Raw genomic sequence first — 24,241 nt, 5'->3', positions numbered from 1 at the left:
TTCTACCACACTTGATCATTTACTTTTTCATCTGGTTTCTTGTCTGTCTAGCCCTCTAGAACGTCAGCTCCATGAGGCAGGCGGGTTTCTGGTTTGCTCATGCTGTAGCCCAGAGCTGCAGTATAAGGATCAGGGCTGCAATTAAAGCCAGGAGTCTCTGCCTCAGTGGCTGGCCCCCTGCATCCGTGCTGTAATGGTTTCAGCCCTCGCAGGGGAAGGGATGCAATGCCCCCCTGGCTGGGCAGTTGCCCCAGGGCATCGAGTTGGACAGGATGTCCTGCATGGACTGGGTGCACGCTTCTTGCCTTTTTCTGACCCAGCCATGGCCAGGACAGCTGTACCCGGCCAGGGAGGGGAGGAGAGTGGGCTGCATGCGTCCCACCCCCAGTGCTGCTCAAGACGGAGGGCCCCTTCTTCCTGGTCAGAGTTCTGTGCCTCGGGAAAGCCTGCTGTGCACCCACCAGGAGCATCATCCACAGGGTAGGCAGACCTGGTTCCTGCCCTCCAGGAGACCACAGATGCAGAGGGCTCAGGACAGGACACACCCTGTCAGGACAGAGGACCCATGTGTGGGATGACTGGTCTCGAGGAGACGCATCCAGAGCAGGGAGGATGGGGGCCTGTCTTCCCACCAGCTCCCACTCCTGCCTCCCCATCTGTGGAGCCTGAGACAAGGCTATGATTAGAGTGGTTCATTGGGAGGTGGTCCCCTGGAAACACAGAGAGTGTGGAGTTGAGGCATGAAGGGAGCTTGAGTAAGCTGGTTCCCACTGTGGGCAGCTGGGGCTCGATCCCACTGGGCACCTCTGAGAGCCAGTGTAGCCAGGAAGGTGGGGAGCCGGGGTGTGTGTACACCTGTTCCACCGGTCATTGCTTGAGACTGCCCCTGACCACCCTCTTCCCTGCCTGGTTTTCTTCAACTGTTGTTAATGTTAATCACCTAGTGAGGTGATGTTTATCCACTGCTTGGCTTCCTGTCTGCACTGGAGTGTACGCTCCATGGGAGGAAGGCCTGGTCTCCTTCCCTGCTGAGCCTGCAGCACCCAGAATGGTCTTAGAGGCTCCATAGAGACGGGTGGGCCTAATGGACGTTGCCCCATCCGCGGCCTGGGAGCAGGGGAGCGCAGGGGGTGATTTTCTGGAGGAGAGAGAGGGCCTGGGGCCTGATGGGGCTGGAGGGAGAGGGGATAGGATAGGAGTGGTGAGGGCTGAAGGTTGGAGTCGGGGGAGTGGCCGGGAGGAGGGGAGGGGAGGCCAGCCAGGGGCGGCTGGGGTGCGGTGCCTTCAACCCTTTCCCGCAGGGATGAACCCCGCGGCCCACCCGTTCCCTCAGCTCTGCGCCCCTCTGGGGCCCTCCAGCCTCAAGTGAGACCGAGGCTCTGCCTCCCTCAGTCTCCCCGTTTGCCTCCATCCTCTTCCCGCCTCCCCACCTTGGGGTTTATTGTTTCTGAAGGCAGGGCGCTTTGGGGACTGCCCTGGGGACCTACCTCACAGAAGATGGAGGTTGGGGAGCCTGGTTTTTAGACCCGAAGAGAAGGCAAGAGAAAGCCAGGCCTGGGATCTTCTCTTCACAGGGGACCTGGAGACCTGGGGTTCCAGATGAGACCCAACCATCATGGAAGGTGGTCTTAGCTCGGGCTGCTGTAACAAAATACCACAGACTTGGCAGCTTAAACAACAGACACTTATTTCTCACAGCCTGGAGGCTGGAAGTCCAGTATCAAGATGCCAGCCTATCAGGGCCCTGGTGAGACCTCTCTTCCGGGCTTGTAGATGCAGCCTTCCCGCTGTGTCCCCACACGGCCTTCCCTCTGCTTGAGCCCGGGGAGAGGGGGCGAGCTCTTCCTCTTCTTATAAGGATGCCAATCCTATTGGATTAGGACCTCACCCTTATGAACTCATTTAACCGTAATTACCTCCTAAAAGCCCTATCTCCAAATACAGCCACTTTGCGGAGGTAGAGTATCAATATATAAATTTGAGGGGAACACAAGTCAGTCCTTAGCAAAGGTCTATGGGGGTGTTAGTCCAAAGAGGGGAGAAGGAGACGTGAGGTCATCCAGAGAGATCATCCAGACAGTCTCCTGTTTTGAAAGCTCTGCAGCTGTGGCAAGAGCGGGTAATAATACCCATAGTAATAATAACAGTTAACGCGGTGCTTCCCGTGGCTACTCATTTCACCCTCACACCAACTCCATGGGGTTGGTGGTATCGTCACCTCCATTTTGCAGATGAGGAAACTGAGGTGCAGAGAGTTTAAGCAATTTGCCAAAGTCACACAGCCAGTAAAGTGGCAAAGCCGGGATTTGAACCCAGTCGCTCTGTCTGGCCCCACGGCAGGGCCCTTAACTAATTTGCTCCTAGTGCTGATCTGGTGGGAGTTGCTGTGCATGTCAGGAGAGCAGGCTGCATCCTGAAGCCAGCAAGACGTGGTTGATGGCAGGGTGTGATGAGGAGCCGCACCCGGGTGTGGGGCTGAGGTAGGCTTCTTGCGGGGGACTGAGCTGGCCCTTGAAGGGAGGCAGGGTTGTTTTGGGGAGAGGTGATCCATGGGAGGGAGGATAGCATGCACCCCAGGCAGGAGAGAAGGTGTGAGCAAAGGAGCAGAGCCCGGAATGAGCTTGGGGTGTGTGTCACAGGGAGGGGTGGAAGGACAGCATGTTCCAGCTGACCTGGATCCTTCTCGCTGCATCTGAACCCCCAGCAGAGGCTGGTAAGGGTCCTTGGGTGGCCCCACGTCAGGCACAGTGAGCCCGTCCATTTCTGGGTGAGGTGAGGGGTGGGGGAGCTGCTGGGAATGTTTGTGGGATCTGAGACCCACCCTGGGTGAGGGGGAGGCAGCTCTGGCTTCTCATGGCCCTGCCCAGGTTTGAGCTGAGCCAGTCCCTTAGACCAGGAGGGCTGGGGTGACACCCATGGAGTACGGGCTCTGGGACGGAGGGGCAGGGGAAGGACTCACCCTTGGGTCTGGGTCTGACTCTGCCTCCTCCCTGCTCTGTGACCTTGGACATGTTATTTAACCTCTCTGAGTCTCAGAGAAGGCAGGGAAGTCATCACTCATCTCAATGGGTTGTTATGAGAATTAGAAATAAAGTGCATCAAGAGGTTGGCACATAGTAGGTATTCAAAAATGGTTGTGGTTAATATGAAGGGAGAGTGAAGAGAGGGTGACGTGACAGCCCGATTGCTACCTATTCTGTCTGTGCTGCGGTATCCCTAGGGATGGAGGGCACCATCCCGAGGGCAGAATCATCATGGGGGATCAAGGAGGAAGAGACCCTGGAACTGGACCCTGAGGGTTGACCAAGAGGAGAGGAAGGGGACTCGGAAACAGAGGACAGGAAGGATCTGGGACCCCCTCCTCTGGGATTCCAGCTCTTGGTTGTGTCATCATCATCAACATTTATAGAACACCGACTGTGTGCAGGTGACTATGTTTGGCTCTAGGGTACAGAATTCAGTGTTTCTGCTATTTAATGAATGAATGTTCCAGAAGGTCCTTAGCATTTATTCATCATTCTACAAATAAGGATCATGCACTTACTATGTGCCAGGCACTGCTCAGGATCTGCTGATGGGTTGGGTGTGGGGTGCGAGAAGAAAGAGGAGCTGGGTGACTCCGAGGCCTGTGGTTGTTAGTGGCTAATGCCTAGGAATCTACATGGTGCCGTCCACACCCTCCTGCCCTCCCTGGGCTCATGCTGTTAATTTCTCTATCCCTTCTCCAAGCCAGGGGTCGAGGGAACATGACCAAGGCCTCTGCCCCCCAAAGTCTTTTAGAGGCATCTGGTAGTGGGCCTGGGGCCTGAGGGGGAACACCTTTCACCTTCGGGCTCTTTTCTCCTTAAAGGCAAGTTCAAGGCCTGCACTAAAACTTCAAATTTCCATAGTGGTATGTGTTTTTCAAAAAGAACTTACCACCCTTTTGTCATTTGCTCTTTGAAGACTCAAGTACTGTTTTCTCATCATATGAGTTAGAAAACTGAGATACCCATGACGCGACCCAGCTGAGATCTCACTGGTAAAAGAGGTCAAGCTGGGGCCAGAGCCCAATACCTCCCGTGCCACATGCGTGCCAAGGGCTACGGCATCCTTGGGGGTGAGAAAGGCCCGGTACCTTCCCTGGCTCCACAGACAGGGCCCATCCTGAAATGGGACTCTCACCCCTATTCCAGCAACAGAGGTGACAAATCAGAAGTGAGAGCTGACAGGCTCTTTCAGTCGGGTCTCAGCCTCAGGGCGCTCATCTACAATGTGGGGGTGAGAACGGCCCCCACCTTACAGGGCTGCGGTGGGGATTAGAGGCACTAAGACATGCCGACAGGCCCTGGCACCAAGTCCGTGCTCCATAAATGCCAGCTCTTATTATTAATGATATAGGGCTTCCAGGGCCACAGTAGCTTTACAACCACGGTGAGAAAAGTCAGGTGGGCGCTGTGCCCGTTTGATGGGCTGAGGACAGGTGAGAGCAGATGGGGCTTGTCCACCGGGAGCAGCAGATTCCGGCCACGCCAGCTTCCTGACCTGAGAGATGCCGCGCTCTCAGTGATGGCAGCCCTTGACCGCCATTCAGGGAGGACCAGGCATTTGCCAGAGTTAAGCCCCCGGGTGGCGGTGTGAGGCCGATTTGGAGGAGGCAGGGGCGGGGTGGGGTGGCATGTCTGGCCACGGGGTGATGGGGTGCTCCCACGCCCCCTCCCACGTCCCTTCCCTGACCCTGCCTGCCTGTCTTCCTGGGCCACCTCTGTGTGGGTCTTTCCCAGGTTTAGAGTGGGCTGGACCCTAACCGCCGGCTCATCTAATCCTGAAGTCTGGTTGCATCACCCACATTTCACAGCAAGGCCCGGCAAGGCCATGTGAGTCACCCAGCATCACACAGCAGTTTGGTGGCAGAGCAGGGACCCCAAGGCTAGAGCTATTTCTACTAGATGTGCTGCCTCAGCCGGGAGGCTGGGGAAACCCTGCCTACACCCAGGGTGGGGCCGCAGCCAGTCCCACCCTCCCTGGATCTGGACAATGTGGAGAGTGGCCTTCTTGCATTCCCTTCTAGCCTGACTTGCCGGGTCTGCACTGCTCTGTCCCCTCCCTCCACGCCTCAAGTGCACCCTCGGTCCTGGCTCCCAGCTCCCTCAGCTCTTCTCCAGCACTGGCTGGAGGCTTTTTAAAAATATACAATTTATGCAAGGCAAAATCTAAAGGACACAAAAGGACCCATGGTGAAAAATCCCTCCCCGTTCCCATTCCCCAGCTACCTAGTTCCCTGAAGGCAACTACCATTACTCAGCTTTCCAAAAATATTCTCTGCTCATACGTTTCCCCCCATAAAAATGGAAGCATCCAGCCACACTGCGCTGAACCTGGCTCGTTTTGCTTCAGTGACATGGCTTGGAGGGTTCCTTCCATTCAAGACCGGAGCATTCTGTTGCAGGCCTGCATGGTAATTTACTTAACTGGTCACCTGCGGCCGCGCATTTGGGTTGTTTCCAGCCTTTGGTTTTTACAAGCAGTGCTGCAGTAGATGAAATTGGGTGGCATTACCTTCCAGGTAAATTCCTAGGGGTGGTGCTGCTGGGTGAAGGGTGTGTGCCTCTAAGGGTGGGAGAGAGCACCAAGTTGCCCTCCGTCAAGGTTGTGTGGAGTCACTTCCCCACTACCAGGGGTGGGTTCAACCGTGTCGTCGTTGCTCCCATAACCAAATGTCCCTACCCCCCATCCCCGCCCCCACCGCCAGCTGCTAACAGCTGTACGTGCTAGAGAGCCCAAAGAGCAGAGCTCTGTGACTCCAAGGGTTCTAGATGGTATCTGGCCCCAGGGATACTTAAGTCCTTCATTAAATATCCCTGCCCTTTACTTCTTCAAACCTAGATTCAAAATGTTCTTCATGAAGCAAGTACTGCTGTATAAGTGAAAAGTGCCAAATGAAGAAGAAAAAAAATTTAGACTCATTTCTTTGTCCCTTGATGAATTCAGCTGCCTTCCTGCCCACCTACCACCACTGTGCGTGAGTGTGGGAAGGTGTGTCTGAGGCTTTGCTAAGGCGAAAGGAACAAAATATATTTAGTGCCTGAGAGGAGCAAGGAACAAAAGAGCACCAGCCTCTGAACAGATGGGGAGGCTGAGACCCGAGAAGGGGAGGGACACCCTTGACCAAGTATCCTTAGGTGTTGGTGCCACATGTCTGCCCTGAGCCTGAGGGCCAGCCTGGATCCCCTGGTTGGGCTGAATCTTGCAGAGACTAGCCCTCGCCCAGCATCCTCACTGATCAGGGTGCATAGTGTCCAAGGCTGCGGTGCAGAAGTAGTGAGTTGTCTCCTGCTCAAGGCTCACAGCTCCTAGTAGAGTTGTTACTGAAAGTGGAGTCCAGCTGCTTGCCACTCTAAAGCCAATTAAAAGGCAAGGTTGGTGGAAAGGAAAGTTTGCTTTATTTCAGAGGCCGGCAACCTGTGGGGGGAGGGCAGATTCCTGTCCAAAGGCCAACCCCCCCCCCCCCACTGACAATCAGTAGGCAAGAGCTTTTATAGACAGAAGGAGGGGGCTACATGCAGAAACAGCATTCAGTTCTGACAGTCATCTTGAAATTGGTCATGCAGTGGTTTAATCAGCATCATCTTGTTTTTTTATTTTTAAAATTTTCTATTGCTGTATAGTTGATTTACAATGTTGTGCTAGTTTCAGGTGTACAGCAAAGTGATTCAGTTATACATATATTTGTTCTTTTTCCAATTTTTTACCCATATAGGTTATTACAGAATATTGAGTAGAGTTCCCTGTGCTGTAGGTCCTTGTTGGTTATCTATTTTATATATAGTAGTGTGTGTATGTTAATCGTAAACTCCTAATTTATCACCCCCCCCGCCCACCGCCATGTTTCCCCTTTGGTAACCATAAGTTTGTTTTCGAAATCTGTGAGTCTGTTTCTGTTTTATAAGTAAGTTCATTTGTATCATTTTAAAAAATTAGATTCCACATATGAGTGACATCATGTATTTGTCTTTCTCTGTCTGACTTAACTTCACTTAGTATGATAATCTGTAGGTCCATCCATATTGCTGCATCCATATTGCTGCAACGAAATGGCATTATTTTGTTCTTTTTTATGGCTGAGTAATATTCTATTGTATATATGTACTACGTTTTCTTTATCCATTCCTCTGTGGATGGACATTTAGTTTGCTTCCACGTCTTGGCTATTGTAAATAGTGCTGCAATGAACATTGGGGTGCATGTGTCTTTTTTTATATATATTTACTTTATTTATTTATTTTTGGCAGCATTGGGTCTTTGTTGCTGTGCATGGGCTTTCTCTAATTGTGGTGAGCAGGGGCCACTCCTCGTTGTGGTGCGCGGGCTTCTCATTGCAGTGGCCTCTCTTGTTGTGGAGCATGGGCTCCAGGCGCGCGGGCTTCAGTACTTGTGGCACATGGGCTCAGCAATTGTGGCTCGCGGGCTCCAGAGTGCAGGCTTAGCAGCTGTGGTGCATGGCCTAGTTGCTCCGCAGCACATGGGATCTTCCCGGACCAGGGCTCGAACCCGTGTCCCCAGCATTGGCAGGCAGACTCTTAACCACTGCGTCACCAGGGAAGCCCACATGTCTTTTTGAAGTATGGTTTTCTTTGGGTATATGCCCAGGAGTGTGATTGCTGGACCATATGGTAGCTCTATTTTTGTCTTTTTAAGGAACCTCCATACTATTCTCCATAGTGATTATACCAATTTACATTCCCACCAATAGCGTAGGAGGGTTCCCTTTTCTCCACACCCTCTCTAGCATTTATTGTTTGTAGACTTTTTGATATGGCCATTCTGACCAGTGTGAGGTGATACCTCGTTGTAGTTTTGATTTGCATTTCTCTGATAATTAGTGATGTTGAGCATCTTTTCATGTGCTTTTTGGCCATCTCTGTGTCTTCTTTGGAGAAATGTCTATTTAGATCTTCTGCCCATTTTTTGATTGGCTTGTTTGTTTTTTTGACGTAGAGCATCTTGATTATTTTAAGTACAGTTAATCTTCAGTTCCAGGGTTGGTTTATTCCCATTTCTTTGAGGCCAGCTCTCAGAATTGTGGCAGCTTATGTCATGGCTACAGCCTGGTCATCATGTAGTTAACTTCTTCCACCTGATGGGGTTTTAGTATCTATAAGACAGCTCATAGGATATGGCTCAGAGTATTATCTATAGCCCTTGAGGAGGAACTAATGGTCCTTGACTATGCTTAATGACTAATCTATTATTATTTAGTCTTATTGGACTGTTTTCCTTTGTTTCTTCATTTTCTCACTTCTCTGATTAAACTTACTCTTTGGCTAAAGTTTTTCCACACTCAAAAGGCAGGCTGAGGACATGTGGGGCAAGGACCATAGGGTCCTGCTCCATTTCAATACCCCCTTTTCTTTGATACTCCTCAGTCTTGAGGAGGGACAGGTACAAAACAAGAAAGGGAATAAAGTTTTGGATACAGAGGTTAATCATAGACTTGGTAGAGGAATTCTGTTTTAGTTCCATTTCTGTTCCAGGTTTCCCCAAATCTTTGAGTGAATGGCGTGACAACTGCTCTCGCTACTTCCTGCTGAAGTGGGGCGTAGTCCTGCCTAATTTTGGGAACGACACAGAGTTGGAAATAGTCTCAAGTTCCAAGCTTAGCATCAAAATTTTTTTTTAAATTTATTTATTGGCTGCGTTGGGTCTTTGTTACTGCGCGCGGGCTTTCTCTAGTTGTGACGAGCGGGGGCTACTCTTTGTTGCAGTGTGTGGGCTTCTCGTTGTGGTGGCTTCTCTTGTTGCAGAGCACGGGCCCTAGGTGCGCAGGCTTCAGTAGTTGTGGCACGCAGGCTCAGTAGTTGTGGCGCGCAGGCTCTAGAGCGCAGGCTCAGTAGTTGTCTCGCACGGGCTTAGTTGCTCTGCAGCATGTGGGATCTTCCCGGACCAGGGATCGAATCCATGTCCCCTGCATTGGCAGGTAGATTCTTAGCCACTGCGCCACTGGGGAAGTCCCCAACATTTTATATTATGAAAACATTAACTCTCTCTTTGATTACTTGTCATAGTACCTGGACAAACATTTGAAAATTAGTAGACATATTACAATGAGGATAACAATCAAAATGCATCTTTGTATTATTCTCTGAATGTGTTTTTTTTTTTTTTTTTTTCCCTTAATGGTTAAAGCAGATATACAATGTGTGTTTACTAGGCCACAAACAGGCTGTTTTGGTTAGTCTAAAGTTCAAATTAAATCATGTGTAAGCCAGAATGACTTCCCCATACCTCAATACGTGAAAATTTCTTCCATCATTTCCCCCCCACTTTAATTGCAAATATTTGCACAGAAAGCATTGATAATCAATATATTTTTCCAGCACTGCCAGATGTAGCTCCATTGCCTGCTCTGGGTTCATTCATGTCCCTCAGTGCTAGACCTACTTTTTGGTTATATATTGGCCTAGTTATCCATGATGGGGGAAAACTAATCAGACATAACAAACTAATACAGGGGTATGCTGATGGGGAAACATTTTATAGGCTACACATTTTAGCACTAATACCCAATTGTCACACAAGCATTGTACATGTGCTTTTATTTTTTAAAATATTTATTATTTATTTGGTTGCATTGTGTCTTAGTTGCGGCAGGTGGGCTCCTTAGTTGCGGCTCGAGGGCCCCTTAGTTGTGGCTCACCAGCTCCTTAGTTGCGGCTTGTGGGCTCCTTAGTTGTGGCATGCAAACTCTTAGTTGCGGCATGCATGTGGGATCTAGTTCCCAGACCAGGGATCAAACCTGGGCCCCCTGCATTGTGAGCATGGAGTCTTAACCTCTGTGCCACCAGGGAAGTCCCTGTACATGTGCTTTTAGTAGTAAACTTAAAGCCAGCAGTGATACACATCGTAAGTAATTGTACTCTATGACAACTAGCCAATTTATTCCATCCTGAACGTTGGGGTCAAAATTATGGTTTGAGGGACTTCCTTGGCAGTCCAGTGGTTAAGACTCTGCACTCCTAGTGCAGGGGACACGGGTTCAATCCCTGGTCAGGGAACTAAGATCCTGCATGCTGCACAGCGCAGCCAAATATATATATACATATGGTTTGAAGCAAAACAATAGCTTTTCATTAGAATTCTTTAAATTTCTTACCCAGTTCAGCAGTATGATCTGAAAGTTATCAAATGTTGTCCATATAATTTAACTTACGAAATCCTAGTTGCTTTAATATTTCTTCTGAGATGCCTAGGGGCCTTTTGGAATACTCAAAGTTGGCTAGAGAAAGAAACTTACGGGCTTCTCTGGTGGCGCAGCGGTTAAGAATCCGCCTGCCAATGCAGGGGACACAGGTTCGAGCCCTGGTCCGGGAAGATCCCACATGCTGTGGAGCAACTAAGCCTGTGCACCACAACTACTGAGCCTGTGCTCTAGAGCCTGCAGGCCACAACTACTGAAGCCCGCGCGCCTAGAGCCCGTGCTCTGCAACAAGAGAAGCCACTGCAACGAGAAGCCTGCACACTGCAACGAAGAGTAGCCTCTGCCACTAGAGAAAGCCCATGCACAGCAATGAAGACCCAATGCAGCCAAAAAATAAATAAATAAATAAATTAATTAATTAATTAATTTAAAAAATATTGGTGTTATTAAAAGAAAAAAGAAAGAAACTTACAATGTTATTAAAAGCAGCTCAGTATTCCAGGAAAATTTTGTTCTCTTAACAGGGAGAAAGAAACCAAATTCCAGTCTTTACCAGCTTACTATAGATATTAACCTAATTAAATCCAATCTAATCTTAATCACTCCTGACAGTGTACAAAATTCTTTTCTCAAAGTTCCCTTTTTTTGCAAACCTTTTATCACTTTTGTATCCATATGATTTCCCCATCCAGAAATAACCAGCTCTAGGACAAGATTATTACCATCATTTTTCCTCAACAAAAATGTCTCCATTCTTTATACCTTCTCCGCCGACCACGCATATCCTACTTGCTTTACACACTGAAATGCTTCCCTTATCATTTTTAGTAGCTTTAATTACATATTTCAGTTTTTAACACTTAAAAGCCTTAACAAAACCAAGAAGTAAGTAATTGAACTGTTATACCAGCATTTACTGATTGGCAAACTTAAGAACATGTTCTGGGACTTCCCTGGTGGGGTAGTGGTTGAGAATCCACCTGCCAATGCAGGGGACACGGGTTCAATCCCTGGTCCGGGAAGCTCCCACATGCTGTGGAGCAACTAAGCCCATGTGCCATAACTACTGAGCCTGCGCTCTAGAGCCTGCGAGCCACAACTACTGAGCCCGCCTGCCACAACTACTGAAGCCCGTGCAGCTAGAGCCCATGCTCCGCAACAAAAGAAGCCACCGCAATGAGAAGCCCGTCCACTGCAACGAAGAGTAGCCCCCACTCGCCACAACTAGAGAAAGCCCGCACGCAGCAATGAAGACCCAACGCAGCCAAAAATAAAATAATTAATTTTAAAAAAGAACATATTCCATAACCTCTAAAAACTTACATTTTTTTCGCATAGCATAGTTTCTCTTTATTGTGGTACAAGATGCATGTTTAATAAACCCAAACATCTTTTGAAGTTCTACTAATTAACCCAAGGCTGAAGTCGCAGGCAAAGTGGGCTGTGTTTGTATTTCAAGGACATGATAAGAGTTAACTTCAAGTTTTCTCCTAGGCATATTTTTGTTCTCTGAGGGTCAGAATTCTGAAAAGAGTATTTTATCAAGCTAGCTTTCTCTAACTGCAGATGCAAAAAGAACCAGAAGAATTTCAAAACTCTTTTGGAATTTCAAAAGAGTTTCATCTTAACCAATTTTCTCCAGAGTCTAAAGAATACTGTTGTCTTAGATTGGTAAAAAAAATTATCTTTGGGACTTCCCTGGTGGTCCAGTTCTTGAGACCCTGTGCTTCCACTGCAGACGACACAGGTTCGATCCCTGGTCGGGGAACTAGGATCCTGTATGTCAAGCAGTGTGGCCAAAAAAAAATTGTCTTTTTTCTTTAGTCATAATCTCATAGCTAAATTTTTTCCAGTCACACAAATGGAATATACACTCACACACCAGAAGACAGAACTGTCACAAATCCTCCAAGAGGATGACTGATACAGAGTCCCAAACAAATATTTCCCCAACACAAATGGTCCTCAGTGTCAGACACATGTCAGAACCAATTGGCAAAATGCCCAAATAGCACTTTGTGCTCAAAATAGAAGTTTGCCTGGGTACACACCAGTGGACTTACTCTGTCTTGGAGCTTGTCAGCTCGTCTAGATGCATGTTTCCGTTCCACCAAGAAAAAACGTACATTGGCAGCCAGTGCCGAGCAGGGGAGAAACAGGGAGGATTCCCGAAACAAATGGTTTTGGCAGCTGCTAGGAACGTCCCCCCAAATCCCTCTCTCAGGACCAGCTAGCCACGAGTGGCGGGCTCCTCGCAGCCATCCCAGCACATGGTCATGGTGGGCGAGTCTGCTCGGGAAAACCCCAGGGAGCCAGATGCTGTGAGAGTGCAGCAGCCCTACGTCGGGTGCCAAAAACTGTTACTGAAAGTGGGGATCCGGCTGCTCGCTGCTGTAAAGCCAATTAAGAGGCAAGTTTGGGGCTTCCCTGGTGGCGCAGTGGTTGAGAATCTGCCTGCCAATGCAGGGGACACGGGTTCGAGCCCTGGTCTGGGAAGATCCCACATGCCGCGGAGCGACTAGGCCCGTGAGCCACAATTGCTGAGCCTGCGCGTCTGGAGCCTGTGCTCCGCAACAAGAGAGGCCGCGATAGTGAGAGGCCCGCGCACCGCGATGAAGAGTGGCCCCCACTTGCCGCAACTAGAGAAAGCCCTCGCACAGAAATGAAGACCCGACACAGCCATAAATAAATAAATAAATAAATAAATAAATTTTTTTTTTTTTTAAAAAGCAAGTTTGGTGGAAAGGAAAGTTTGCTTTATTTTGGAGGCCGGCAACCTGGGGGGAGGGCGGATTCCTGTCCAAAGGCCAATTTCCCCCCACTGACAATCAGTGGGCAAGAGCTTCTGTAGGTGAAGGGAAGGGGCTACTTGCAGAAACAGCACAGTCAGCTCTGACAGGCATCTTGAAATTGGTCATGCAGTGGTCTGATCAGTGTCATCTTGATTGTTTAAGTACAGTTAGTCTTCAGTTCAAGGGTCGGTTTGTTCCCATTTCTTTGAGGCCAGTTCTTGGAATTGTGGCAGCTTATGTCATGGCTACAGCCTGGTCATCATGTAGTTAACTTCTTCCACCTGGTATGGGTTTTAGTATCTGTAAGACAGCTCACAGGATATGGCTCAGAATATTATCTATAGCCCTTGAAGAGGAACTAAAGGTCCTTGACTATGCTTAATGACTAAACTATTACTATTTTCTCTTGTTGGACTTGTTTAGACTCTTAGACTTTTAGTCTTGTTTCTGCATTTTCTCACTTATCTGATTAAACTTACTGTTTGGCTAAAGTTTTTCCACAGACAAAAGGCAGGCTGAGGACATGGGCAGCAAGGATCATAGGGTCCTGCTCCATTTCAGGGTCAGGCCCAGCCTGGACTCACTGCCCCTTTGAAGACCAGGCCCCTAGCTCTCTGCGTCCTGTCTCCTAACTACTGAGCCATTCTTGTCCAGGGTGGCGATGAGGACTGGGGGATGGGAGTAGGGCAGTGCCTGCCCTGGCCCGGGGGCAGCACATGGCCTAGATTGGACAGCCGTGATGCCTGCTGACAGATCCATGGTACACACAGCCACCCCAATGTTCACGCAGATTGCGGTGCTCTGACCTGTGGGCCAGGAAGCCACATGTCTGGGACTCAGGAGATACATAAGCGGCTAATGGAGGCTTTGAGGCTGGGCACCAGGGCAGCCGGAAGGGCATTTACAGGAGCCCAGTAGCTCAGAGATCTGAGGAGGCACTGAGCCTGGGTGGGAGGTAGGAGGGGGCCTGCTGCCAGCTTCCCGAGGGTCTCGGGTCCAGGCTTCAGGTGGGGGGGTTCAGGGAGGTTCTAGGGGCTGAGACCAGGGGTTCTGCGTCAATTGGGGATTGGGCAGGAGCTGAGGTGGGTCTTTTGCACCAGGTGCAAGGATTCAGCTGTGTCAGGGTGGGCAGTACCGAGGTGGGCAGATTGAGAAGCTTTCTAGGGTTCATCATTGAGCCCCAGGGTGCCAGGTCCTGGGGAGGGAGTGCAGGACATGCACAAAGATAAGCCTGATTGCTGGCTTTGAGGAGCTGTGTGTGTCTGTGAAGCAAACTGCGGATTTATGTAAAGCAAATATGTAATTATGTGGCCCTAGGTTTTAGCTCTAAGAGTCCAGGAGCACAAAAACAGTTGCAGGCACCATGGTTCTGGGGGTTGCAGCAGGCTTCTGAGAAGAGGTGCCCACGCTTGAGCTGGATGACCGACTTAGGGGAGAGGGGAAGGACAGGATGTGGAGTGAAGGGCTTATGGCGGAGAGACCAGGAGGTGGGCATGAGGGGTGCTACAGGGTGGCTCTTGGGGTTACCCTAGGGATGGGGAGCCGGTCTCTGAGCCCCCATCCAATGCGAGGCCCACAGCAAGTTGGGGCCCCAGGCCTGGAATGGGGCATGCGGGGAGCTGCCCTCATCTCCAGGATCTCTCTCCTGCCCTCCCAGCGCATGAGCAGCCGGCCTGCTGACCGCCGCTCCACACCTGTCCACCCCGCAACGGCCACACCATGTCTGGCTCCTACGACGAGGCCTCGCTAGCTCCGGAGGAGACCACCGACAGCTTCTGGGAGGTGAGGCTTAGATGCTCCCCAGGTCCTGGGGACCAGGCAGCCTGGCTGCGTGGAGGCCCAGGCTCCCACCCATCCATGACCTCAGATCTTGCTCCCCAGCCCCACGGACCCCTCCAAAGCCCTCCATGTCCAACGGGCGGTTGTTGCCACCAAGTGGTTCCTACAGACCATTGAGCCCAGAGCCCCTCTGCCCCACAGCTGCCCCTGGAGAGATCCTGTGGAATTTATGATGCGGAACAGGGCCCTCCTGACCCTCTGCTCTGGGGGCCCCGGCTCAGACTCCTCGTGCTTCACGCAGGCAGGTGCAGCACTTTACAGCTTACATGGCCTTTCACAGCTGTGCCCCGCCTCCTACCCTATGCAGTGGGCAGGGGGCGGAGCACTGGTCACAGAGAAGTGTTACGAGTTCAGGGAGTCCCGCAGCGACAAAGAGGTGGAGCCAGCATTGCAGGAGCCTCCCAAAATATTTGAGACCCAGAAAGAAATTTTCCATCGGCTTCCAAAACCCAAAGTGAAAACTGCCAAACCTAAATTAATAAGTGTTTAATGAGATGTCTACAAAACATAATATTATGTCAAGAAGCTGCAGCTCAGCTCAACGCTTATATGAGTCTATATAAATATAATAGATTTACCACGGCAAGTACAAAATGAATAATTCATTTGAGTCTAAGTCCAAATTATAAATATCCTTCTGCACTTGGTGGCAGTGAGGAAATTCTGTTTAAAGTGGGATGAGGGAGTGTATAGACGGTGGGGTGTGAGGGGGGTGTCCAAGCCTCCGTCAGCAAGAGGGTGCAGAGCCCCCAGGGTGTGAGCGCGGGGCGGCCGGGGTGGCCCAGCGGGCGCCCCCTGCAGGACAGGGTGGCCAGGGCGGCCGGGCGGGCGAGGCGGGGAGCCCGCGGGAGTCGTGCTCGCTGCTCGGCCGCCAGGTGGGGAACTACAAGCGGACGGTGAAGCGCATCGATGACGGGCACCGGCTGTGCAACGACCTGATGAACTGCGTGCAGGAGCGCGCCAAGATCGAGAAGGCGTATGCGCAGCAGCTCACCGACTGGGCCAAGCGCTGGCGCCAGCTCATCGAGAAAGGTGCCCCTCCCCCTCCTGCCCCATGCCCAGCCCGTGCGCACACCCCAGGCGCTAACCGGCCACCCACTGTCTGGGTCCCGGGAGCGCCCTGCCTCTGGATGCACCTGCACCCCCCAGTCGCCGGGCCCTGCCCTGCACACTTCCCCTCCCAAACCACGCAGGCCTCCCTGTCCCCGGTCAGCTCTACTTTCTGCAATTTTAGGTTGGATTAAAAACAAACAACTTTTTATTTTGAAATAATTTAAGCTTAGAGAACAGTTGCTAGAACAGTACAGAGAATTACATGCCTTTCACCCAGACTCACCAGCTCACATTTTACTACGTTTGTTTTCTCACTCCCTTTCTATTTATAGGCATATCTTTTCCGACCCATTTAAGTTAGAGACATGCCCCTTCACCCTAAATTCTTCATGTAACACCGAAGAATAAGAACATTTGTTTACATAACCATAGTTCAACTATCAAATTCAGGGCGTTTAATGTGGCCCATATGCAAATTTTATTATAGCAATTGTTCTTGCTGGTCCAGATCCTGTGGGATGTCTGGTCCCAGTGGCTTCCTGTTATCTGTCACCAGTTGGTTCTTCAGTTTTACGTTCAGTCAACATTCCCGGAGCACCGACTGTGTGCCTGGTGCTGTGCTGGCTTGTGAGAGCTCATGGGGGTCCAGGCTGCCGCCCATGGGGCTCACAAGCTGATGGGGGAGACAGGGAGTAGGCCCAGAGACGGACGCTGTAAGAACAATTCATGAGGGCTGGAGGCCGAGGTATGTGAGGATAGAGTACTCAGAAAAGGCTTCCTGAAGGAGGTGGCTGTTCTTGGGCCCTGGAAGATGGATAAAACTATAGGGAGAGCAGAGGAGGGCATTTCTGCTGCCATGGGAAGTATGGGGAAAGCCTCAGAGAAAGGAGGCATGAGGCGGGCCTCTGGGCAGGGGGTAATGAGGACCCGGTGACCGCATGGCCATTTCCTCAGGCCCACAGTATGGCAGCCTGGAGCGGGCCTGGGGTGCCATGATGACGGAGGCGGACAAGGTGAGCGAACTGCACCAGGAGGTGAAGAACAGCCTGCTGAACGAGGACCTGGAGAAGGTCAAGAACTGGCAGAAGGATGCCTATCACAAGCAGATCATGGGCGGCTTCAAGGAGACCAAGGAGGCTGAAGACGGCTTCCGCAAGGCCCAGAAGCCCTGGGCCAAGAAGATGAAGGAGGTGCGTGGTGGGCGGCTGCCACGGAAGGGGCGAGGCTGGGCAGCTGGGCTCAAGAGGGGCAGACTGATCAGAGGGAGGGTCTCTATGGATGTGGCAGGCAGTGCACTGCCCGCTGGTATTGGGCCCACAGGGGAGCAGCACTGCCTGCCAGAAAGAAACATCCACAGATGGGGCAGGCCCTGCAGTGCCCGACGGGAGGGTGTCCACAGGGGCAGGCAGTGCAGGGAAATGCACAGATGGGTGGGCGCTGCTCCTGAATACCTGGAGCTGGGGCCTGCATCCCTTCCGCCTTTTAAGAATGTGTGCTCACAGCTCCCGGTGGAGCGGGCAGGTGGGAGGGGTTGAGAGTGAACACGTTTGCTTCTGCTTACACCCTGCCCCCTCTCCCCCCTCCCCACAGCTAGAGGCAGCCAAGAAGGCCTACCATCTGGCCTGCAAAGAGGAGAAGCTGGCCATGACCCGGGAGATGAATAGCAAGACGGAGCAGTCGGTCACACCCGAGCAGCAGAAGAAGCTGCAGGACAAAGTGGACAAGTGCAAGCAGGACGTGCAGAAGGTGCTGGTCGGGCTGGGGTCTCAGGGCCCCTTGCAGTGGGTGGCAGCTGGGAGCTGCAGGCCTGGGTCTCACCACCCCCCCCCCCTTGCCCTGGTTCCTATAGATGCAGGAGAAGTATGAGAAGGTGCTGGATGACGTGGGCAAGACCACACCCCAGTACATGGAGGGCATGGAGCAGGTGTTTGAACAGTGCCAGCAATTTGAGGAAAGGAGGCTGGTCTTCCTCAAGGAGGTGCTGCTAGACATCAAACGTCACCTCAACCTAGCTGAGAATAGCAGGTAGCTGGGCGTGGCAGCACGGTGGGCACAGGCAGAGGCAGCAGGGCATCCTGGGCCCTATGTTATAGTTGACAGGAAGGGGAGGGCAGAGCTGCAGGGGCCAGTGGCTGCCTGGGTGTAAGCTGACGCACACCAGATGCTCAAGAAACATGCTTGGATGGATGGGTGAGTGGCTAAGGTGGGGATGGAGAAGGGTGCCCACTGGGCATACCTGGAGCTGCCCACTCAGAGATTGCTCCTTTGGAAGCAGCCTGATTCCCAGCTGGGGGGCACGCCAGCACCCTGGTCTCCTGAACAGGCTCTGGCCCTCACTGAGGCTGAGACGGGGCCATGGTGCATCTTGCCCTGCACCTCTCCATCTCCCCTGTGCACAGCTATGTTCAAGTGTACCGGGAGCTGGAGCAGGCCATCCGGGGGGCCGACGCCCAGGACGACCTCAGATGGTTCCGCAGCACCAGCGGCCCTGGCATGCCCATGAATTGGCCCCAGTTTGAGGTGAGGATGTGTGGGGATGGGGAAGGGGAATCTGAAACAGCTGGAAGGAGCCTCGGGGGGGCAGCCCCCCAGCCTGACTGCTCCCCTGACGCCCCCCAGGAGTGGAACCCAGACCTCCCGCACACCACCACCAAGAAGGAGAAACAGTCCAAGAAGGCAGAGGGGGTAGTGCTGACCAATGCTGCTGGGATGGTGGAGTCCACATCCCAGGCTGGGGACCGTGGCAGGTAAGTGCCTCCTATGGAGCTTCCTGGGGGCCAGGGGGGTCCACACACTGGGACAGCTGAGTTTTACCTCAGGAGACAAGAAATGGTCTAAATCATGGCAACCCTGGGCTCCTCTCAAAGGTAGTGATAGATAACCCTGTGAGAGCACCTACTGCGTGCCAGGCACCGTTCTAAGCATTTTCCATAAATTAGCTCCTTGATGTCTCTTAAGACTCTGAGGAGTGTGTGAATATTCCCATTTTACAGATGGAGAAATCAACACCCAGAGAGGTTAAGTGACTTGCCCAAGGTCACACAGCTAGTTAGTAAGCCTCAGAGCCAAGATATGATGCCCAAGAGGTCTGGCTCCAGAATCCTCACTCATATATTTGCCTTGGCCTTATTTCTTTCTTTTCTTGTTTTTTTTTTTTCTTCCAGTTTTATTGAGATATAATTGATACATAGCACTGTATAAGGTTAAGGTGTACAGCATAATGATCTGACTCACATACATCATGAAATGATTAGCACAATAAGTTTAGTGAGCATCCATCATCTCATATAGATACAAAGTTAAAGAATTAGAAAAAAAATTGTTTTCCTGGTGGTGAGAACTCTTAGGATTTACTGTGTAACTTTCATAGATAACATACAGCAGTGTTAATTATCTTTATCATGTTGTACATTACATCCCTAGTACTAGTAATCCTCACTCTTAGCCACTGGGTTGTAATGCCCCTCTCAGATGAGGGGTCAGATGTTCTCTGGGGTCTCCTTCAGCACCTCCTCACTCAAGGGCTGAGTAATGCTAATAGTCCTGCCTCCCATCTGGTTAAAGAGCTGTCAGTGAGGGTCACTGGCTCCGGACTCCGTTTTACAAGGCCCATCCTTGCTCCAGCCTTGGTGGAATTTAGGGTCAGGGCTCTGGTTGGGAGGAGGGGGCAGCCCTAAGGACAGGGTGAGAGGCCACTCATGCTGGGTCCTCTCTCTGCGTCTCAGTGTTAGCAGCTACGACAGGGGCCAGACTTACGCCACTGAGTGGTCGGACGACGAGAGCGGGAATCCATTTGGGGGAAATGAGGCCAACGGGGGCTCCAACCCCTTCGATGAAGACGCCAAGGGAGTGCGTGTGCGGGCGCTCTACGACTACGACGGCCAGGAGCAGGACGAGCTCAGCTTCAAGGCTGGTAAGGGGGCGGGGCCTGGCGCATGGGCGTGGCCAAGACCTGGAGGGCGACCTGTGCCTCGGGGGCAAGACTTGAATTGGAGAGCAAGGGCAGGGCCTGAGAGTGGCAACTGGGTGCCAGGGGCAGAATCTGGACCTGAGAATAGGGTGGGGGTAGGGCCAGAACTTGGATTGGGGGCGGAGCCTGAGAGCAGGGCTGCCAGGAGGACGGACAGGACTAGGACAATGAAGCTGGAGGCGGGGCCTGGGTTTCCGGGGTGGAGCCGAGATTAGGTGGTTGGCTGGGCCGCCCGTGGGTGTTGAGGTGTGGGTGGGGCTGGTCTCCGGGGGCTGGCATCCGGGCAGTAATGGGCGGGGCACTGGGGTCGGCCCAGTGTAATCAGAGGGCTTACCCGGCAGGTGGGGGTGGGGGTCAGTCCTCTCTGAGTTCCTGTCAACCAGCTCCTCTGTGTCCCCTCCCTAGGAGATGAGCTCACCAAGCTTGGCGAGGAGGACGAGCAGGGTTGGTGCCGCGGGCGGCTGGACAGCGGGCAGCTGGGCCTCTATCCCGCCAACTACGTGGAGGCCATCTAGCTACCCTGATCCCCTCCACATCACCCCCACTCCTCACCCACCGCCTCCCCTCCCTGCCCACTCTTGTCCTCCTCCCCTCGCCATAGAGTTCCAGACATATTTTCCAATCAAGCTTTTATTTTTTTAAAAGTCAAAACAGAACAAAACAAAAAAATACTAAGAGACAGAGCATTTGCCTGGAGGTCAGGGTGGTGGGACTTGGGGTGATGGCCCCAGGGTAGGTGAGGGTCTTAGGACTTAGCCCAACAGCAACATCACAACATCTGCTCTTCAGATCCCACCAAAGAGTCTCCTGAGCCCAGAGGTGTGTCTCCTGGACCCTTCCATCCTGCCTCAGTCCCTCCAGCCTTCCCCTCCCCACCCCAGGCTGCCAGCACCTGCGCCCATTCTCTGGGCCTGGTTTTATGAGCTCTGCCTCCTGCCCAACCCTGCTCCCCTCCACCACCTCCCTATTCTCAAAGACCTCCCCTGCAGACCCCCGAGAAGGGGGCCTCCTCTTTAGTCTTCCACTCTGCCTGGGGAGTGCCCTTCTCCTAGCCTCGCCCCTCAGGACTGGTGGGGCTGGAGGAGGGATAGTCACCCTCTTCTCCCACAGAGCTTTCCAGGGGGCCCTAGACTCCCCAGGACATGAAGAGGGGTGAGCTGGAGTTGGTGACAGTGTGACTGGGGTGTAGGAGGGTGAGTGAACGGGGAGCAGGCTCAGCGGAAGGACCAGAACCCTGCTGGGGCCCTTCTTTGCCGCTGTCAGTACTTCCGGCACAGGCTCTTCCTCAGACCTCGCCCCCATCTCGTAAGGCCTCAGGCCGGGGGGAGGGGCCCCAAAGCCCAGGGGGGAGGGGCCCCAAAGCCCAGGGCAAAGCCAACAACAGTAGCAGCCTCCTCCCGTTTCCTGGGGAGGAGGGCCTCTTGCCCTCCCTCTCTCCCTCCCTCCCTCCCTCTCTCTCTCTCTCCCTCCCTCCCTCCATGTCCATCTAAAACCGTAGAACCACTGGGCTAAGCTGGCCTCCCATGCCTCTCTCCCCTGCTCTGGCCTGCCTGGGGAGGCACTGGGGACCCGGTGCCTGTGGCCAATGGGAGAGGCGTGGGTTTGCAGGAGGGAGGAGCCCCGGCCTCAGGAGCAGGACAGTCGCCAGGTCTTTCTTCCTTGTCCCCTCTCACCCAACCCCAGCCCCTGGCAGCCCCTCCTGCTGGCAGCCCCTCCATCTCTCCAAGCCTGGGTCTCAGTTAAAGGACTTTTGTGGGTGGGAGGAGGCAAAGGGCCTCCCGCAAGAGCAGGAATGTCTCCTGTGGTTGGTGAAAGGAAGTGGTGCTGGATTACCAGGTATTCGTACCAGGTACCAACCAGCCTGGCCCATAGGAGTGGGGCGAGGGTGCTTGAGAAGCCGACCAGGGCAGGACAAGACCCAATGAGGTAGGGGAATGATGGGAAGAGGAGTCTCTCGGGGACCTCCGGGGTGAGGCTTTGAGACTTCCTGCAGCACCACGTGAGGTTACTGCTCACAGCTGATGCTACTTCTGAGCTTCGGGCCTGCAGACACCCTACCCGCTCAGCTCCAGCAGCACCTGGACCCCGGGCCTCCAGGTAAAGACAGTGTGATACCCCAGCGCCTCCGTCAGCCTCAGTCCTCTTTTGCTCCGTGCTTCTTCTCCCAGCAGCCCACTCAGGAGGTCGCAGACCCCAGCCTCAAGGCCCTGAGCCTGGTCATGTGGGCACAGAGGACCTGGGCAGAGTCACAGGGGCCTGAGCTGGTGCAGGCCTCCCTTGGGGCCAGGGGAGTTGGGAGTTTGGGGACAATGGCACCCCCAGGGTCGGGCAAACTCCCCTCTCAGCACCCCTGTTCTTGTTACTGTCTGCTTTCTGGGCCTCTGCTGCAGCCTGAGATGTGCCCTAGGCCCCTCAGAGCCTGAAGTAAGATTTCGGAAGCCTCAGGCCTCTGGACTCCAGAACAAAAGCCTCTTCAGCCTCTCCCCAAGGGCAAGGGTTGGGGTTGGAGGCCTCTGCCCCTTGGAAGGCAGGAAGCGAGCACATCTGCACCTTGGGCCTGGGCTCCCCCTCTCTGTGCCCGCAGCTTGCCGGTACCTGGGGAGGGGCTGTGGCCCTGGCTGGACCCCAGGCCTGTCCCCCTCAGCACTCCAGCAGCCCACTCCGGGGCGGGGGCTCGAAACCCATTCCTTCTGAGCAACCACCTCCACGGCCCTGTTGGGGACCACTCCCTCTCAGTCCCCCGGCTCCTCAGGACCCCAGGGCAGGAGGGTCTCCCGCCCGGAAGTCCCCCTGAGCCCCACCTGTCAGTGCTGGTGTCGGGCACTCAACACCGAGCGTAGCGGCCGCGCCCACCGCCTCCTGTAGCCCCTGTCCGCCCCCTGGATGCTGCGCGGGGCGCCCTGCGGGGCTCGGCGTGTACCGTGTTTTGTCCCCAGTTAAGCACCCTTTCTGCGGCCTGGCTCTGCGAGGAGCCGGGGCTGCCCCGCCGCCTGCCACCCTAGGCTTCCTGACTCCATTAGTCCAACACCTGTGAAACTCTGAGAAGTGCTGTGGTCTCAGCAATGCACCTGTTTTGTACATGATTGTGTAATTTAAAGGTATATAAATACAAATATATATATATATAAGTTGTGATTGTATGACTGTGGATAAAATCCAGAACTGTGTCACCCTGGTTGGACGTTGTCATCCTGAGTCTTGTGTGTCTTGCGAGCGCTCTGAGAGTTGCCTGAGGCTGGACGTCTATTGGGGAGCACGCTGGGTACTGTCCTGGTGACCACCACGGGCTGGGGGCCTGAGGGCTGGTCCCTTCACCTTCCAGGGCCCCGGGTCCTGTCTGTACAGAGAACGTCACACCAGATGCTCTCTAAGGCTCCAAGGCTGTGGCCTTTAGAGTCCTGGGCGCCTGGTGATGAGCACTGACCAGGAGACCTGGGGCATCCGGGGTCCCAAACTCATGGTTCAAGGGCGAATTTGACCCCTAAATAGGTTTCCATTTTTAAAGCAAAATTCTAAAAGTGGCCGCTGAGGCCTGTGGCTCCTGGCTGTTCACAGTCTCAGGCTCCCTGTGGTGTGACATCAGGCCATCCACACTTTCCTGTGTCCTGCCTGACCTCTGACAGCACTTCTGTGTGGGGCCCCTTGGGGGGCAGGACAGGGGCTCTGGGATCCTAACTCTGTTATGCCCGGGGCTCAGCCCCCAGCCCAGCTTCAGCTCCAGTCCCAGCCCCTGCTCCAGCCTCCCCACTCCGGCCAGATCCCCTCTGGGGCAGGGCAGGAGTCCCTGTCCCAGTCCTGCCATCAGGTCACTGTGTCCCCACCCCGGGTCTCAGCCTCCCCCGTCTGGTTAGATGTCTCTCTCAGGCCCTTCTGGCCTTGACAGCCTGACAGGGTCCTGACACAAACCCATCGTTCAAGGCAAATATACTATAGTCCCCTCACCCCTACTGTTTTCCCCCAGCCTCGGAGCATGCTCAGGGCAGGGAGAAAAGGTCCATCTGGGGATTGGATCTGTTCTCTCCCCCGTATTCTTCATCCCCCAGATCCACCTCCAGGGACAAACCCCTGGTTTTTGCCAGAGGACTCTTCAAGTAAAGATAAAAGTTTGCCTTATTTGGACAGGCTGTTCCATGCAGTTATGGGGAGCCCTGGAGGCAGGCTCCCCTGCAAAAGGTCAGGGAGTACCTAGGCTAGATGGAGTCCTGACAGGCAGGTGTGTGAAGGTGGAAGAGGATTCAGAAGGTGTCACTGGATGGGTGTGTGCCTCTGCGCCTTGTGCAGATCCACACAGCAGGGAGCTGCCCCACCCAAGCCCCCCGCAGCTCCACGTTCTAGAGCGGCTCCAGCTCCCCACTCCTCGCCCCTAATCCTCCTCCTCCCTCCCTCCCAGCCCCAGCCTGAGATCCGAGG

The 24,241-nt window shown here is 53.2% G+C and overlaps 1 protein-coding gene across 2 annotated transcripts in view; it reads left to right on the top strand.

Annotated features, from left to right (window-relative positions):
* PACSIN1 (protein kinase C and casein kinase substrate in neurons 1) overlaps positions 1-22,947 on the top strand; it is a 63,019-nt gene extending 40,072 nt beyond the window's left edge. For both annotated transcript variants that reach the window (XM_061195138.1, XM_061195139.1), the window contains exons 2-10: positions 14,627-14,751; positions 15,684-15,840; positions 16,816-17,051; positions 17,452-17,607; positions 17,711-17,886; positions 18,261-18,381; positions 18,481-18,608; positions 19,587-19,774; positions 20,237-22,947. In XM_061195138.1, coding sequence (XP_061051121.1) covers positions 14,689-14,751; positions 15,684-15,840; positions 16,816-17,051; positions 17,452-17,607; positions 17,711-17,886; positions 18,261-18,381; positions 18,481-18,608; positions 19,587-19,774; positions 20,237-20,346 — 1,335 coding nt within the window. In that variant the 5' untranslated portion in view covers positions 14,627-14,688 and the 3' untranslated portion in view covers positions 20,347-22,947. The remainder of the gene's footprint in view (positions 1-14,626; positions 14,752-15,683; positions 15,841-16,815; positions 17,052-17,451; positions 17,608-17,710; positions 17,887-18,260; positions 18,382-18,480; positions 18,609-19,586; positions 19,775-20,236) is intronic.
* Positions 22,948-24,241: the final 1,294 nt, after the last annotated feature.

This window comes from Eubalaena glacialis, chromosome 7 (assembly GCF_028564815.1).
Source record: "Eubalaena glacialis isolate mEubGla1 chromosome 7, mEubGla1.1.hap2.+ XY, whole genome shotgun sequence".
NCBI classification, from domain to species: Eukaryota; Metazoa; Chordata; class Mammalia; order Artiodactyla; family Balaenidae; genus Eubalaena; species Eubalaena glacialis.
The sequence above is the reverse complement of the archived record's forward strand: the minus strand, read 5'-3'. Positions and strand labels throughout refer to the sequence as shown.